The sequence below is a fragment of the Molossus molossus genome, unplaced genomic scaffold (assembly GCF_014108415.1).
Source record: "Molossus molossus isolate mMolMol1 unplaced genomic scaffold, mMolMol1.p scaffold_m16_p_5, whole genome shotgun sequence".
NCBI classification, from domain to species: domain Eukaryota; kingdom Metazoa; phylum Chordata; class Mammalia; order Chiroptera; family Molossidae; genus Molossus; species Molossus molossus.
The window spans coordinates 56,763,856-56,782,762 of NW_023425388.1; the positions used below are offsets into that span (position 1 = coordinate 56,763,856).

The 18,907-nt window shown below is 42.3% G+C and overlaps 1 protein-coding gene across 1 annotated transcript in view; it reads right to left on the reverse strand.

The window, feature by feature from the left end:
* Positions 1-4,609: 4,609 nt before the first annotated feature.
* The window catches only part of ATP13A4 (ATPase 13A4), a 135,438-nt gene continuing 121,140 nt past the window's right edge, over positions 4,610-18,907 (reverse strand). Inside the window, exons 26-30 of the mRNA XM_036242856.1 lie at positions 15,628-15,799; positions 14,721-14,914; positions 13,254-13,342; positions 10,254-10,334; positions 4,610-5,446 (exon numbers count right to left, since the gene is read on the reverse strand). Of these exons, the coding sequence (XP_036098749.1) occupies positions 5,240-5,446; positions 10,254-10,334; positions 13,254-13,342; positions 14,721-14,914; positions 15,628-15,799 (743 nt within the window). The 3' untranslated portion in view covers positions 4,610-5,239. The remainder of the gene's footprint in view (positions 5,447-10,253; positions 10,335-13,253; positions 13,343-14,720; positions 14,915-15,627; positions 15,800-18,907) is intronic.

An 18,907-nucleotide genomic window follows, 5' to 3' on the forward strand; every position in this document is an offset into this window, starting at 1 on the left:
ACAACACAGGAATCACTATACTGTGTATTGTCGGTTGTTTTATTCATAGTCTTATTGTTTTGGTTAAGTTTATTTGTATTGAATGAAGAACAGATGTTCACTGACAAAGGAGGAAAAATAAATCAACAGTGATTATATTTTTTTTATTCAACCATGCCACAGCTGCTGGCTGAGGCCCAACTATGGCCCTGTGCTAGGTGCAGAGTAGGAAGATGAAATGAATCAGACCTGGTTTCTACCCTCAGAGAATGTGCTTTCCGGTTAACGTGAGGTTGCATGGGGGTTGGAGGAAGTTGAAACACTACAGGACCATAATACAAGGTAAAAAGAGCCTCATGCCACACAAAAGAAGGACATGTAGAGTGTGATGTATGTGTGGATACAGAGACCTCCCTTCTGGCCTGGCAGAGCAGTGACATTGTAACTGGATCTTGAGAAATGGGTAAGATTTTGATATGTGAAGATAAGAGTAAAAAATATTGATGCCCCCAAAGAGAAAACAGGATGAGCAAAGGTATTAGTGAGAAAATTGCTGTATCATGGAAACAAGCGAGTTACTGGGTGCTGGGAATAATAGTTTGCTTCATTACTGAGTACAAGAAGAAATGTCTAAGATGAAGCCAGATATGGCCAGGGCAAAGGGTCTTGAAATATTTAGTAAGCAGTCTGTACCTTATTTGGTAGATAATTTAGACTATGAAGGGTTTCTGACCACGGATGTGACATGATCAGAATTGGGCAGTAGAATTCAAAGAGAACTTGAGAAGCAAAGTTAGAGAGACCTCAGCTGGGGAAAGCAGTTAAAAGGTTCTTATAATCATCAGGTGGTGCCCAGGGGTCCTGGAGAAGAGGAGGGTCTGCATGACAGACACTGCCAGGAGAGTGCAGGGACATAGGAATCGGGGGGGGGGGGGCACCATTAGATAAAGTAGTCAGGGAAGGTTGCATTGAAGAGGGGACATGTGAGATAAAACCTGAAGGAAAAGAACTCGCCCTGGCCGGTTTGGCTCAGCGGTTACAGCTTCGGCCTGCGGTCCAGAGAGGCCTGGGTTTGGTTCCCACTAAGGGCACGTACCTCGGTTGCAGTTTGTCCCTGGACCTGCTTGGTCATGCAGGTGGCAGCCACTTGATGTGTCCCTTTCACGTCGATGTTTCTCTCTCTCTCTTCCTCTCTCTCCCTCCCACTCTATCTGAACAAAAAATGGAAAAAAAATGTCCTCGGGTGAGGATAAAAACAAAAAACAAAAAACAACCTGAAGGAAAAGAACTCAGTCATGGGGGGGGGTGGGGCTGGCAGTGCAGGGAGCATTGGAGAGGAAAGGATGGCGAGGGCAGACTTTCCGAGGAAGAAAGGAGCTTGGTGTGTTTAGGAGGCCAAGGCTCTCAACACCTCCAGGAAAGGCGTGTTTTGTTGTTATTTGTATGTCTCTTCAATTTTCAAGAAAGTCATTTTGTTGAGAGAGTGTAGAGGGTTATTTTAACAAGTCTAATGGAAACCAAAATGCGAGCCAACTATTGTGTGGCAGCAGTTTTCAAGTTTTTAATGCATAAAGAAGTGAGCATAGTTCAAACCAAGACAGACTCGATATGACCCTGAAAAGCTGTGAAAGCAGGGGCTGAGCAAGTTCAAGCAGAGACATAGGTTTCTCTGGTTTCATGATTTTACTCTCTCAGCAGTGGAAGTTGATCTCTTCTGTAATTGATAGTCAGGTTCAAGAGAACATATATGAAAACTAAAAACTCTCTCTAAAGGAGGTCGTACTCCTGATAGCAATCCATTAGATGGTTGCCTTTCTTGACCCCTGGGTTTTCAGTGCTGCAAACATTTCATCCTGGGAAACAACGTGGGAGGGACACAGCAGGGAACCCACAGGCTGAGGTCCTGGACCCCGCTCCCGCTCCTCCGCTCACTCACGGACAAGTTACTGAGCCTTCTCGAGGGTCTGGTACCTCATCAAAGCAAGGAGGATAGTAATCTCCTGTCTTCCTCCTGAGATCGTTATGAGGCTTAAATGAGAGACCGAGTATAAAACTATTTTGTACACTCTTAACTCTCTGTGTACAAAGCAAGGAATAATAGCATCTGCAGTGTTAGGAAATGACCAGAACTTTACAAAGATGTTGCTTTGATTCAACATTACTGGAATAGACCCCGTCATTTTATTAGCCAGAGTGAAAGACTCCACTACAGAAAAAGAGAAAGATTGATGTTAGCACAACAGAATTACACATTCTACTTGCCTTTTTAAATACAGAATAATTTATTATAGCATACACTAAATACATGGCTCTGAATAAATAATTGTGTTTTCCAGTCAGTACGTCTGCAAGTGGGCACATGCACAGTTGTGTGAGCACATGAGGACACAGGTGGCACACGCGTATTTCCATCCTCGGGTCACTCCATGTCAGTGAGGAGGCCCCGAATCAGGGCTCTTCTCTGTGGATAAGAGCTGTGTACCTTGGTGTGGACATACAGGGGACCCTCTCCAGTGATTTGGATCAGGTGACTGTCCCTTTCTCTTCCAAGTCCCGGTCAGAAAGCATACTGGGCACAGGTAAACTCTGCCTTCCGCTTGGGGCGCTCTCCCAGGTTCTTTTCCTCAAAACTTTCAAACACCTATTCCTAAGAAAATGCACACATTGAAAGGATTTCACGGCTGTTGACTTGGCAGTCAGGACCCCTCCCTGGGCACTGCTTTTTTAGGCTCTTACCTCCTTATATGAAGTTATATAGGTTTCAGGTGCACAATTCTATAATACGTCATCTGTACACTGCATCATGTGCCCACCACCCAAAGTCAAGTCTCCTGCTGTCACCAATTTATCCCCCGTTTACCCTCTTCTACCTCCCCTCATATCTGGTGGTCGTCTGTGGGTTTGATTGTTTTGTGCTTAATCCCCTCACCTTTTTCACCTATCCCCCAACCTCCCCACTTCCCCTCAACAGCTGTCAGTCCGTTTTCTGCATCTATGAGTCTGTTTCTATTTTGTTTGTTAGTTCATTTTGTTCATTAGATTCCACATATGAGTGAAATCATGATACTTATCTTTCTGTGACTGGCTTATTTCACTTAGCATAATACCCTCCAGGTCTATCCATGATGTCACAAAAAGTAAAATTTCCTTCTTTTTTATGGCTGAGTAGTATTTCATTGTGTAATGTACCACAGCTTTTTTAATCTACTCATCCATCTATTGATGGGCACTTGGGCTGCTTCCAAATCACGACTATTCTAAATAATGCTGCAATGAACACAGGGGCTCATATGTTCATTCAAATTAGTGTTTTGCGTTTCTTCGGATACCTTCCCAGAGGTGGAATCGCTGGGTCATAAGGCAGATCCATTTTCAGTGTTTTGAGTAAGTCCATACTGCTCTCCAGAGAGGCTGCTGCGTCCCCCCAGCAGTGCGCGGGCTCCCTTCTCTCAGCAGCACTTGCTGTTCGTTGATCTATTGAGCACATTGCTCTTGCTTGCCCCTGGGTTGTAGACCATCTCCAACTTGTCCTGACTGCCGCCCCCCACTTTTGAAAAATAAGAAAAACTATCCATTTTAGAAAAAGACATTCAGAGTTGTCATATCACTACTGAAGCTGACTTTGTAAATGGAAACACGTCTTTCTGTACCAAGGAAGACAATGATGCCGCAGCCTATTTTAATGATTCTTCGCACTCTATTTTAAAACCAGAAGCAACAAGGTACCTTCAGGGCTGGGAAAACACCATGCTCCCAGAGGTATTTGTAGTCACAGAGCCACCAACCACGCTCGGTTCAACCAGGGAAGGGAATGATTGCAGACGTGGTTGGTAGCAGCAGGACACTCAACCCTGCCCTCACATTCACCTAGGATTTGATGTGCACAGTAACAATGTCGCTTTTGCTTTGAAATGATATTTGTGGACTTTCTGCTAGAATTCAGTATTGCCGGCTGAGCTAACAGAAACCTGGGTGTTCTCTGTGCTGAATAAATCCAGTATAACCTAACTAATAGCCACGATATAGGGGATGTTTCTGTTTTCTGAAAACTGAAGCCTCACACTTCAGAAATGTGTAGGTTGTGTAATGACTTACATCAATGGTAACATAATATGTTGTAGCACAAGACTAACTTTTATAAAAAATAACAGAGTGGAGGGGTAAAAATTCCTGGCGTCGGGCATGTGAGATGAGGAGTCTTAAAATTCAACAGTTGATAGGGTCAGAAAAGGTAGAGATTGGGAGACAGTACCAGAGCTCTTTGATGTGTATGATGTTCCCTTCTTTTCCAGGAATACAGGCTGGACCAACTACACAATTTGTGGGGCCCAGTGCAGAATGAAAGTGTGGGGAGCTTTATTCAAGGAATGTTAAGATGCCAACAGCAGAGCATTAAAGCAAAAGTGGGGTCCTTCAAAGTATGGGCACTCTGTGACAGGTCATATGTCCATGAAGCCAGCCCTAGACACAGGAGACTAGACTCCCCAGTGGGTGGTAGAAGAGACATGCGCCACTTCCAGCGTCTGGCGGTGACGAGGCCTCGGGTGATCTCCAGGCCTTTCTTCCCCTCTGGAGTCCTGTGTTAAGTGGGTGGAGCCGTCAGAGGGAAGCAGTCACCACTCTGAGCAGAGCTCTCAAGGAGTCTCCTGGACCGAGAAGGAAGTTCTTGTGTGTTAAGCCACTGAGACGTGGGAGTTGTCTGTTACTGCAGCATCAGCTTAGGCGATCCTTACTAATGTAGGGGAGGGCCAGAAGCAGAAGGAAATGTCTCAGATCTGAAAATCACTACAAAGAAAAGGAAACTAAACAGTGAAGATCATGTGATGGTTCCCACGCATTCATTTCTCTACCAATGAAATAAGAATTCGAAAATGGTGTTACAATTCGATGACTATCCATAGGGCTACTTTCCCTCAATTTATTTTAAAAAATCTGTTATGTAAGAAGAAAGAGTACAGCTTCTCCTTTAGCCGTCCAGCCTCTTGGCCCATTGCCACCCTTGGCTCAGTCGTGATTCATCGAACATGTCGAACACTTTCAGAGGCCAAGAGGAAGGCACTCTCCTGGGGGAGTGCTCTGCTCTGCAGAATGTTTTATCAAACAGACTTTAATTTGTCACCATGATTGAATAGGTGCTTGATTCCAAAAATTCCTGCGGATATTGTAAGAGTCTCATTGCTTTAAAAAAAATCACGGAAACGGGTCCCTTCTGTCGTTGTTTCCATGTTTTATCAACTTGAATATCCCATTGCCTTTAGAGTTATTCCTCGTTGCTCTCAAACACTGGATTGCTGTAAGACACCCCCTTGCCACATTCCGGCAGATCAGAATGGGACGTTTGGTTTAGTGGGGGCCAACGGGGGTCATTTGCCAAGGCCCTGTGCCATACCCGATACTGGCTTTTTGATCGATAGCCAAAATGCCTTTTGATTGTCATCCACAGGGCGCGGTTTTCAATAATGGCCTCCTGCAAAATAGAAGAGTTGCTCTTTACAACCAGAGGTCAAGTGTTCTCAGGTTATGGACCCCCATAGACTCTAGTAATATGCTTCTGCATTGGCTGTTTAGACCCTGCTTGATATAAAACTTCAGCCCTGGACAAACACATCCAAAGTGGTTTCACATGATAGATCTTAGCTTCTCAAACCTTTCCACTGAAGGAACTCTTCTAGGAGGAGAGAAAAGTACATACTTTCAAGAATTTGGAAACATAGCCTGAAGCAGTCTGCCTCAAGGATGAACTTTCTTTTGAATCTCATAAAGAAATTAAATTTAGCCCTGGCTGGTTTTGCTCAGCTGTTAGAGCATCGGCTTGTGGTCCAGAGAGACCCGGGTTCGGTTCCCGCTAAGGGCACGTACCTCGGTTGCAGTTTGTCCCCAGCCCTGGTTGGATCATGAGAGTGGCAACCACTCGATGTGTCCCTTTCACATCGATGTTTCTCTCTCTCTCTCTCTCCCTCCCACTCTATCTGAAAAAAATATGGAAAAATGTCCTCGGGTGAGGATAAAAAAGAAAAAGAAAAATTAAATTTAAAATCATTCAAATGTTTCAGTCCACTCCATACCACATCCATATTTGACTTAATATAAAATGACGTTTAAAATAACCACCAACTGAAATTGACCCTATAGAAAGATGTATGGTGGGCCTTTCGTATACCCTGGCACAGTGCTGCACAGTCAAGAACAGAGGTCAGTAAAACTGGAATATGGGCCATAGCCTTGGAGTTGAACAGATCTAGATTTGAATTCCAGCTCTGATACCTACCATGGGCAAATTACTTACTTTATCTGAGCCTCCGTGATTAGAAATAATAATTCTTTCCTCTTAGGTTTGTCCTAAGGATTATATAACCCTCCTAACAATGCAGGACACGGCATGGCTCCTGCCTCCCTTTTATACCCTTCTGAACTATTCATTTAACAGGCCATGCACTATGGCCCTGTTCACATACATCTCTAACCTTCACCTACAAAAAATTGCAATGCATTTTTTAAGATTACAAGGTAGCTCTCTTTGGAAACATTTTGGACTGCCATTTTATTTCATGAGTTAGACTTAGCCTCAAATAGAGCCCAGGATATAAGTTACAATACAGAGTGGGTGAGAGATTATGGTAATTTTTCATTTTTATCATGTTTAGTCATAAAACCGGAGATCCTCGTGACTTTGATTAAATTTAGTTTTAAATCCTAGCTCTAGAAATAATATATCTCTCTCTGCCTGTCTATACCCCTCAGAGACCTATTTTTTCCCTGGATAATCTGCAACCCCCAAGACAGCAGAAGACAGTTGCCTGGACCCAGCTAATGATCACAAGGCCTGGACCTCTAGCAGGCTTGACCTAAGTTATGTTTCAGTTCCTGAGCCCTAAGATGGAATTGGCTTCTTTCACCCCCTGGCTACTTTCCTATGAGACCAAACAGAGGGATGCTGGACAAAATCTCAGAGCTGTCTTCAAGACCTGATGAAATGATTCATTACTTTTACTTCACCTCTGACCAATTAGCTCCCAGCAGGACCATGAACCCCTAACCCACGTGTCTTGTGATTTTGCTCCATATAATCTGTAACCTACACACAATAAGGGAGTTCATTCATAATAAAAGAGCCAGTCTTTCTCCACTGCATTTCTCGGGGTCTAGTGTTTGGCTTTGCTAGTGCCCAGGGACAAACTCTTTCTGTTCTCTAACAGTCACAAAAGTTGGCCATCTTAGAAGTTATGAAAGAAACAAAGAAAAAAAATATGAGGAGCCAAGCTGTCCCACAGAATTAGAACTGGTTTTGGGGTCTATCAGTGGTATCTTTGTTAACCTGAAAGAATTAATTCTGTAGTATTCTACAAGAAACTTTGCCAGAAATAAGAATTTTCTGAAATCCACCCATCTTTGACACTGAGTCCCGTTGCCAATGAAAAGAATAGAGAACAACTAGTCTTAACCTTCCTGTAAAAACTGATCTTTTGCAAACAGGCTTTTAAAGACCCACATGGCTAGCAAACCTCGGGCCTCACCTAGCCAGACCTGCTATTCTACTTTCCCACAGCAAGGCTTTTGTCCTCTTTAATTTAATAAGAGAGCAGTAGTTCTCCTTGGAGCTGGAGTAAGGCAGGATTCTGGGTATCCAATTAGAGTTTTTAATTTTTTAAAAATCTAATTTACCTTCTGGAAATCTTAGCAGGCTTTAAACAAAACAATGAAACAAATCAAAACACACACACATGCACACAAAGAAAGACTTTAGTGGTCTACACCATGCCTTGAAGTATGATGACCTTTGTTGCTTTGCTACTCTGGAAAAGAAAACTGAAACCCTGAGTGATAATCTGTCCTGTCACTCTACATCGTAAATTAAATTCAGAACTAGAAACAAAAGGAATGCCTTGATAAGATGCCATTCCTAAAACAACAAACAAACCAAAAAAAACCCAACTTTGCCACATGCGCACTCCTGACTGGCTACTCAGGTAATTCATACATATATACATACAATATTAGCCCCTGTGCTATCCAGCGGAAGGTTAGATCATGCAAATCGGCAAAGTAAGGATAAGGTGTCACTCAAACCTGTCTGTTTGCTGAGCTTCTCTAAGATTCATCAGGCTCAGATCTTTCAGCAGACCAGACTATACTCAGCACTCCGCAAAAGGAAGCTGGCCAGCCCCCACGCTTCTCCCTCAGTGCTTCTCTGGACCACCTGTTCCATAGCTTGGCCAGTAGTATGGAGTTAGCAAAGATACTAGGAATCCCTATTCTCCTGTTTCAGACATACCTAGACCACCCGAGGAAAACATCTTGCAGCACCCACAATAGTCTGAGGTCTTTCACCTACTCTTCTAGGCTCACCTCAGGAGGCAGGAAGTCTCAGTGTCCCTAATTCTCCATTACAACTGTCTCCATCCAAGACTCAAAGGGCTTGCGTTTGTTCCTGAGTATGTACTTTCAGCAGGGGAACAGGTAACTTCACGGAGGAGACTTGGGGTGGGACCTGGAACCCTGCAATTAAAGCTGCTGGGAACCCACGCTAAGCGTCCACGAGAGTCTCAACTTCTCACACAACATGAGAAAAAATGGAGAAACCCTATCTTGCATGAGTGTCAAACTGCCCTCTCCTTTGGCTGGTATCATGCCCTGGGCTATGGCACATGGTCAACAACTGCTCGTGGAAAGAGTGAATGAATAAACAAATGCCTGAGTGATTGGGGGATACAAGGTAAGAAAGGCTAAATACCACACAGGTAATACACTAATCATAGCTTGTACTCATGAAGCTTACTCTGTGCTTTGCACTGCCCACATGTCCTGCTCACAGTAACCCCTGAGGTAAGGTATCATTAGTATCACTATTTTACAGATGAGGAAACAGAGACACAGAGAAGTGGAGGAGCAAGTGCTGTCCAAAGTCAGGCAGCAAGAAATGGGGAAGCCAGGATTCAAACCCGGGGAAACTACCCCGGCCTCTGCTCTTGACAACAACTGTGCTGACAAGGGGACCGTGGCAGACTGTGTTTCTTGATTACCCCTACAACCCATTCCTGCCAAGTCTTCCCTGCTTTCCTGAAAGGAAAAAACATACGAACAGCCTAAGATGATCTGCTTAACGTTTTGGCATACATCTACTTTCCCAGAAGCCTTTTCTACTCAGGATGCCAATGAGACACAGTTATAACCAATGGGACATAAGGAAAATCCGCAGGTGGGCTATAGGAATTTTTTTTGTTCATTGGTAAAAGATTCATACTTGAAGGAAAAAGCATGCTGGTGCCTCCCCTGCCTTTCCCCCCCACACTGAAAACAGATGCAATGCCCCGCTGTGCAGAAGCCACCTGGGCACCACAAGCAACAAGCACAAACATGAAAGGCCAAAATCCAAGGCTCGTGGGACAGAAAGGTAAGGGAATGCGGATCCCCAGTGACACCCGGTCACTAAACCAGCTCTATAGCCACTTACCTCCAACCTTCTTAAGTGAGTCGATAAATATCTGTATTGTTTAAGCCACTGTTAGCTGAGTTTTGTTACTTGCCTAACTGGTCTAGGCATCGAGAAAGATTTGTGAAGAGGATAGGTCTGCAGCTGTGCCACAGAGGGTAGAATAGCATATCAGTGTGCAGGATGGGAAAGACGTACTAGGCAGAGGGAACAAGGAGATTTCAGGCAGGGACAGGATACATTTTCCTTTAAAGGCAAGGACCATCTCCTTTCCCATCTATAAAGTAAAAATGATACAGGTTCTTAAGTGAAAGAAGTCAGACACAAAAGGCCACATACTGTATGACCCCCTTTATATGAAATGTCCAGAACAGGCAAATCCATAGAGACAGAAAATAAATGAGGAGGAAGACAGGGGAATGAGGAGAGACTGCTAATGGGTACAGGATTTTTGGGGGGATGACGAGAACGTTCCATAATTACATAGTGGTGCTGGTTACACAACTCAATGAACATACTAAACATTTCTAAATTGTACGCTTTTAAAAGGTACATTTTATGGTGTGTGAATCATATCTTGATTTCAAAAAATGAATTCAGATGGGTCTAAATTTTAGAAATAATAGGGCCTCAGAAATCTTAATTCTAGTCGCCCCAGCTCCTCTTTACAGGTGGGAAAACAAACACCTTGTTTTGAACTCATCAGAAGAAAGTACCACTGCTCATGTTGCCAAGGAAGGGAGCCCCTGGCACCGCTGGGCCTTGTCAGCCAAAGCTGTTCCTTTTCAGACTTCCCAAAAATGTCACCACCACCCTCAGTGGTCAGCGGCCTGAGGGCACTTACCTCCACAACAAAGGACACGATGAAATTGCAGCTGAGCATGATGACAATGTAGACCCTCCACAGAACAGGAGTGCAGAGCAACTGGCCAGAGATAAAGAAGCAAGTTAGTCTGAAGACAGATGCATGCTGGAAAATGTTCACGTGTTCACAGTGTACATTTTCATAGGTTATAAATCACACATGCAATAGACACATACATGTGTGTATGTGTTATATACATGTGTATGTATGTTTATGTGTGTGATATTTCTATGTATGCATGCACAGAAAATAGTGTGGAAAGATTCTATCCAATGATTTCAATGATCTAAGGACTGTGATAGCTATTTTCTTTCCTTTATCTTCCTTTTTTCCTTCTCTTTTCCCCTGTCATTTCTAAATCTCCTAAAATAAATCTGGTCACCTTACAACAAAAAATAATAGTGAAAGTATTTTTTGTCTGCTTGTGTTTTGCTTTCACTAGGGCATCCAGGAATGTGGCTCTGCTCCCAGGAGGCGCTGAAGGAACACATGGCACACCTCGGCGGGGACACTGCCCTCTTCTCTCGGCCACAGTCTCCTCAGAGCCCTGCTGCTGCACCCTTGACCAGGCTGCACCACCAGGACTGTGTGTCCAGTGGCATAGGTGCTCGCCAACAGTACAAAGGGCTGCAATCATTGTCACTACCTGTTTCTTCCCCCGCTTCCTCTGTATCTTCTTTAGCCCCTGCCCAGGCTCAAGATATATATGTTATTTTTGTATATTAAATGGGCGGATGAATGAGTGAATGAAACAAAGCCAGGTGTACTGCCTCTTACATTGCCTTTACCCTGGGGAGAGTAAAGACTGGTACAATTCCAGGGAGGGACATGCTATTAAAATGAAAAGTTCAGTCTGGCTGGTGTGGCTCAGTGGTTGAGCATCGACCCATGCACCAAGAGGATGCCAGTTCGATTCCTGGTCAGGGCACATGCCCAGGTTGTGGGCCTGATTCCCAGTGAGGGACATGCAGGAGGTGGCCAGTCAATGTTCTCTCTCATCGATGTTTCTATCTCGTTCTCCCTCTCACTTCTTCTCTCTAAAATCAATAAAGAAAAAAAATTAAAAATAAAATAAAAAGTTCACATTTATTTCTAGGAATTTATCCTGGAGATGTACTGATACATGGTTGAAATGATCTATGTATAAGGTTATGTTATGGCAGCTTTGTTTACAATAGTGAAAAATTAGAAACAATCTAAATGTCGATCAGTAGGGGACTACACATTAATTATGATGTATATATAACAAAATAGTATATTAGCATAAAAAGTGAGGATGTTTTATGTACTGATATACAGACAGTTAAACAAAAGCACAAGGTGCAGGACTGTCTACGTGATGTGGCAGCCAGGACAGTGCTCCACTCAGACCTCCTCTGCGGGGAGGGTAAGCGACAGATGCCCAGGTGGTAGGCACAGAATCAGCCACCACAGTCACCCTAAGGCCACACTTCCATGGGCTGCTCAGAGCTAACACTTGACAACCTCAGGGCTTCCAATCACACTCACTTTTGTGAGACACCAGACACCTCTGAGGGCAACTTTGGCTCAACTTCCTTAGAACTGTGCTGTTGTCTGAAACCCGCCTCACCTACCCCTCCTTCCTTCCCTCTCTCCCTCATAGGGGTCAGACCACATAGTGTGGTACCTTCCCACCTCCTCTAGCTTCCTGATTTTTTTCTCCTAGAGGCAATTCCTGCAATAACTTTCTTACACATTTCATCTCACCCTGGATATCTCTATTTCAAAAGACCTGCACGAATGTAATAATTAGCTACTACGTGTGTAACAATGTGGCAGAATATACATATAAGACACACATACACACACATATACATTTGGCAATGACTTCACCGTGCTCCCTTCCGACCCAGTACTTTCCCTACTTTATCATGCCGGAGGACCGAGCCTTTGGTTAGTCTTCACGATTAGAGAGTGTGACCAGACCCAACACATCTTAATCTTAACTTCCGCAGGACTACCAAGTTTCAGCTCACTTGGAACACTCGTGGACAAAGGCTGTTTATCTCCATCAGTACTTCATGTAATTCATGAAGACACTTCACCACAGTGGCAATTACCCTGTTAACCACGGCCATGCAATTATAAAAACAAAGCTGAATGTAGACCTTATACGTCACACTGGGTTTGTGAAGGTGCTGTTGTTCAGAGTGCACTGTGTGCTCCGAGTACTTGTCTACATTTAGGGAACACAGCCACCTGTCAGTCGTTCGTACGCGAGGCACTGCCTACTCAAGAACGAATGAGGTAGGACATTGACCCTCAGGAAACTCGTCTTGGAGACAGAGAGGCAGGGAGGCAGGTCCTACAAAGCACTGGGTGAAAAAAAGCCCAGTTTCTCAATTTCTCTTCTGCTTTCTATTTACTAGTCTCAAGGACATTTAGTAATGATCAACTTCTAATGGAAAAATAGGGTAAGTTAGAATAACCAAAATATATACTTTCCCTTGCTAGAATACGTAAAAGTGCTGTCTCTTACAGAATTTCAAAGGTGTAACAAAATCTAAGAGAGTTCCTGAGGTAAGGCCTGGCTCTTTAAAGGGAAGTTTTTCTGCCATTAAGTATGAACATCAGAAAAGCACATTTCTGAAGAGGCTAAAAAAAAAAAAAGATGTAAGAACAGATTTAAGAATTAACTGAAAAAGTGTTATAGGCAAAATGGTTTTGAAGAGCTTCAAAACAGAATCACTTAGGTGAAATTCTCTCATATATGAAAAAGAAAGAAATAAATACATTTTCCGATCTTAAAGGGAATCTTTTAAAAGAAAAGTGTTTAATGCTTTGGAAATACTTGAAATCAAGACTAGGCAAAATTTTACTTTCTGACCAGCTTAAATGAAAAATATGGATAAAAGAATAATTATTGTCAAAAATCCAGGTCAATTGCGGTTGTGAACTGCTTTTTGAAGTCAGGGTGTTAACTGTAAAACATCACCATATCCCAGAGATAAGACTTACATCCAAACGCCCATATAAATCTGGAATATCAGCAAATAGAATGAATAGACACACGGCCAGCTGTACCATCAGCATTAGGACAAATATATCTGAGGAAATAAGAACACAAGCTATCATCTAGAGAAATCAAAATATAGACTGTCACATCTATTGAAAGACATATTCTAGATTAATGCTGATTAAATTTACTTGATTTCCACATCCAAACACAGCATAATGAATGGAAAGTACTCATTTCTATGCAGTGGGTCTCACCTCTAAAATTTCTACGTATGTCCTTGAGGCAAGTGGAAATTTTCACATCCGTGTTATAGGTTTCAGTTAATAAAATTGGGAAATATATATAGGGTAACATTGACAAAATACAACTCTATTATTACAAAACGTTATTTTTATTATTACAAAATAAATGAACTCAAGTATCTGAGTCTCTTTAATGCAAATCATCCACCTCAAATCCTTTTCTAGAAGAAAAGGAGGACTGTAAATAAACAAATGTTTACATTGCAATCATGTAGAAGTCCACGTTCAATGACTTTGTCATCCCAAGAAGAAGGGCAAATAATTTTCTCTGGACAAACTTTTATGAAGATACTGTTTTTTTTAACTTGTACTTCTAAATTTTCCAATCAGAGGGGTGGTGATGGTATCCAAATAAATGTCCCAAAGGCAAAGCAGGTCACCTACTTCTAACAACGCTCCATCCCCAGCCCAGAATGTAAGGAAGTAGGAGGTAGTTTGGCCAAGAGCCTCCACAGCTGTCTGTAGTCAGGTTCCTCCAGGCTGGAGCCACTCCCAGCCTTCCAGCCACACAATGCCATCCTGACCACTGTCTTTATGGCAAGGGACACCCTCCAACTGAGTGCTGTGTCCCTTCTCCCCACCTCCTCCAGGACAAATTCTGACAATAGAGAAATAAGTGAGTCTTGCTAATTTGGAGTGATCCCATGAAAAGACACCTAGAGACAAACTTCTGGTGAAGGTCCAAGGTGGATAAAGAAGCCTTAATACACTCTGGCTGGTGTTGCTAAGTGGTTAGAGCATCCGCCTGCGGTCCAGAGAGACCCGGGTTCAGTTCCTGCTAAGGGCACGTACCTTGGTTGCAGTTTGTTCCCGGCCCTGGTTGAGTTGTGTGGGTGGCAGCCACTCGATATGTCCTTTTCACGTTGATGTTTCTCTGTCTCTCTCTTCCTCTCTCTCCCTCCCACTCTATTTGAACAAAAAATGGAAAAATGTCCTCAGGTGAGGATAAAAAAAAAAAAGGAGCCTTAATATTTCCTGCAGCTTTGAGGAAGGAAGCAAAAGACTACAAAATAAGGCTGCACAAAGTGTCTTACAGAGACCTGGAGTGGAGGTGAACAGACCCAGGATAAGTGCCAGTTCTGCAGCTGCTCCCTGGACAACCCAGGTGTGGCTGTGCTCCTCTCCGAGGACCGCTCGCCTCCGACCCCGTACAATGCTACTCACAGTTTTTATAGGTCGGTTGCCTAAATGGTTTTCCTTTAGAGAAGACAAGAGCCACAATAATACAGTTGATTGTTCCCAAGAACCATATAGTCGTGTTCTCAAAACTGGTGTAGGCATCATTACTTTCAACTTTCTCTGGAGTAGTGGGAGGGGTAGTTAAATCTGAAATGTTTTTCTGTTGCACCGTGCAGGCACTAAAAAGGAAACCAAAGAAGTGAATGAAGTAAGATGACAGACAAACACCAGTGGAGCATACCATGTCCTCAATGTTTCTATTATTGCCTAGACTTTGGGAAAAAATACACTGAAAATTCGGAGAAAAAAACAGCACAGATAGATCTATGTTTTGGATAGATGGATAAATGATAGATAGATAGATAGATAGATAGATAGATAGATAGATAGATAGATAGATAGAAAAATAGATTCAAATTATTTATTTAAAAAAATTGAGCACCAATCATATATTAATGCTATGAGGGAGAGAGAGACAGACAAGTAAATCATAATTCTTCCCTCTATTGTTTAAAAATCTCTAAGCAGTTTCAAATAGAGTGACCATATCATTTATCATTTAGCAAGAACAGATTTGAATGTGAAAAGACATTAATAATGTCAGTAGATACCAGGCTTAAACCGGGGATGTCCAAGCAAACTACAATGCATGGTCCCCCTGGATAGAAAAGATGATCATAGATAATTATCTAAAACAGGCAAAGATGAGTGCCAATAAGTGTTACCATCAAATTGTGCTACAGAGAAATGAAGATGATTGGAAAATTACCAGAGACTGATGGAAGCCAAATCCTTTGGCAGAATGGAGACCCAGTCGCTTCCATCAGGTTGGCCAGGTGATGTTTGATAGAAATTAGAGAGTGAGAAGCTGGAATGAAGTCTGTGATCCTACCTGTGCACCCCCGTGTTATACCAAGGCTGCCTCTGAACCAGAATGAAGCCCACAATGTGCATAGCCAGGCTGAGAAGGATGTTGAAAACCACGGAGAGCAGCAACGGTGGTGAGATCAGCCGTCCTGCGGGTCGGAAAGGCACCAGCTTGGGGTAGGCACCATTCAAATTCACTATAAAAGAAATTCAAGTTTTAATGTATGAGAGCAGGAAATGTTATATTCTTCTGAAGAAGAATGGTATAACTTCTTGGGCCCACAGAGCTGAGGAAACTGACAAATTGAACTAGCTCACAAACTGAGTGAACAATACAATAAATGGATTCAAACTGAAGTCATGTGAGAAATTCTCAAGACAGCACACATAGAACAACCTCAAGATGGGGTCTGTTAAGTGAGCAAAAACTATTAAATTATAGGTAAGGGAGTATTAAAATGCACACTTTTCTTACACTGCTTGTGGGAATATAAATTCACAAAACCTTCGCTAGGGCAACTTGGCAATGGATACAAAGAGATTAAAAATTTTTCATAACTTATTATATAGTTATTCCACTCCTGAAATTGTATCCTATGCTAAAAAATCAGAGATGTAGAAAGATGTTCATCACAGCACCATTTACAATAAAGTATGGCACATCTATATAATGGAACAACATTCAGTCACTAAGAAGTAATGCTTTCAAATAGTTAGGAAATAAAATGATGAGCAACATCAGCAAAATAGCAGAGTAAGCAGTTCCAAGATCCCCATCCCTGCCCAGAAATATTGAAAAATAGGCAGAAACTGTAAGAACCAACTTTTTCAGAACTCTGAAAAATAGACAAAGGATTACAGCACCCAAACAAATGCTGCATCAAGTAAAAGGCAACTTAAAAATGTTAGGAAAGCTTTGTGCATTTCCACTTGCCCTCTCGCCCCTACCCCCAGCTCAGGGACAATCTTAAAGATGGTAGGATATATATCGGGTTGGGGACCCTGGTCCCTACAGAGAGAGAAGAGCAGGATTTAGCCATAAATTATTCTGCATGACTGTTCCAACTTGTCTGGGGACTCCCTGAAGTACTGGTATAAGGTGCTCATCTCTGTTTCACCGAATGCAAAACTTCCTTGGGGTGGGAAAGCAGCATGCATTGATCCAAAGCACTGTACCTTTAACAAACTACCTGCAGTTACCTGGGACAAAAGATTACATTTGCACATAAAATGAATGCCTAAAGCCTGGGAAGAAAAGCTAAAGTACGTTTCTTTGGGAAATCATGGTATTAGGGAACATAGAAAGTCACGCACATGCCCAGGCAGATGCATGCTCAGAAAGGACCAGAAAAGCCTTACGCGTTCAGCTCTGAATGATCCCCAGACTCAGGATGAGCCTGGCTAAGTGTTGAAGTGCCCAGCACAGAACCAATCTGCAAAGATTGGGAGAGGTATTTCTTTGTTCATATTTTTAAATTTACAGAGTTCAAGGAAATCTCTGTCAAAACACTACTTGAACAAAAGCCAAAGGAATAGAAATTTCAGTGACCACACATGACAACTGATACAGTCTTTACAAAAATAGTTAAGAAAAGTCAATAAACAAATGGATTACTATAGCCTTCAAAAAAACCCCAGCAAAACAAAAAAGACATCAAGCCTAAGGGACAGGGGAGAATCTGATTTCCAGAGTTAAGACATAAAATTCAACGGCACAAAACAAATTAACAGAAACCCTCTCTGAAGAAGCCCAGATATTGGACTTACTGAGCAGAGACTTTAAAACAGTTGTCATAAATATGCTCAAAGAACTCAATAAAATCAGGAAAACAATGTATAAGCAAAATGAGGATATCAGTAAAGAGATAGAAATTATAAAGAGAAGCCAAAAGAAATTCTTTTTTTAAAAAAAATCTTTATTGTTGAATGTATTACAGATGTTCCTCATTTTTCCCCCATTGACCCCCTCCTCCCCACTCCCGCCCCCCTCCCGCCTTTTCCCACACTATTGTCTGTGTCCATTGGTTATGCATATAAGTCCTTTGGTTTATTTCTTCCCACCCCCTAACCCCTTTCCCTTTGAGGTTTGTCAGTCTAGCAACCAATTTGTACTTCTTAATCTCTTCACCTTTTTCACCCATTCCCCCAACCTCCCTCACATCTGGCAACCAACAAAATGTTCTCTGTATCTATGAGAATGTTTCTGTTCTACCTGTTCATTTTGTTTGTAGATTCCATTGTTGATAGACATGTGTTCATTGACATTTTGTTTGTTCATATAGTTTATCTTTTTCTTCAAGAAAACCCTTCATCATTTCATATAATAACGGTTTGGTGGTGATGAACTCCTTTAACTTTTTCTTGTCTGGGAAAGTCTTTATATGGCCATCGATTCTAAATGACAGCTTTGCAGGATAGAGTACTCTTGGTTGTAGGTTCTTGCTTTTCATCACTTCGAGTATTTCTTGCCACTCCCTTCTGGCCTGCAAAGTTTCTTTTGAGAAATCAGGTGACAGCCTTATGGGAACTCCCTTGTAGATAACTAACTGCTTTTCTCTTGCTGCTTTTAAGATTCTCTCTTTGTCTTGAACCTTTTGCATTTTGATGATGTGTCTTGGTGTGAGCCTCTTGGGGTTCATCTTGTTTGGGACTCTCTATGCTTCCTGGACTTGTATGTCTGTTTCCTTCACCAAGTTCGGAAAGTTTTCTGCCATTATTGTTTCAAACAGGTTTTCAATTTCTTGTTCTCTCTCTTCTCCTTCTGGCACCCCCAAGATGCAAATGTTGGCATGCTTGAAGTTGTCCCAGAGGCTCCTTACACTATCCTCCTTTTTTTGGATTCTTTTTTCTTTTTACTGTTCTGATTGGGCGTTTTTGTTTCTTTATATTCCAAATCAATGGTTTGCTTCTGGGATTTACATACTGTACTATTGAATCTGTGTCAATTATTCATTTCAGTTAGTGCCTCCTTCATTTCTGACTGTGCATCCATCATTTCTGACTGGTCCTTTTTTATGCTCTTGAGGCCCTCACTAAGTTCATTGAGCATCCTTATAACCAGTATTTTGAACTCAGCATCTGTTAGGTTACTTATCTCTATTTCACTTAGTTCTTTTCTTGGGGTTTTGTTCTGTTCTTTCATTTGGGACCTGTTTCTTTGTCTCCTCATTTTGGCTGCCTCTCTGTGTTTTTTTCTGTGTATTACTTAACGAGAGGTATGGGGTTATCTGAGAACAGATGCTGCTTGTTTGAAAGAATTTAGGAAAAACCTGAAGCAGGATCCAAGACAGGCTAATCCTATGGTT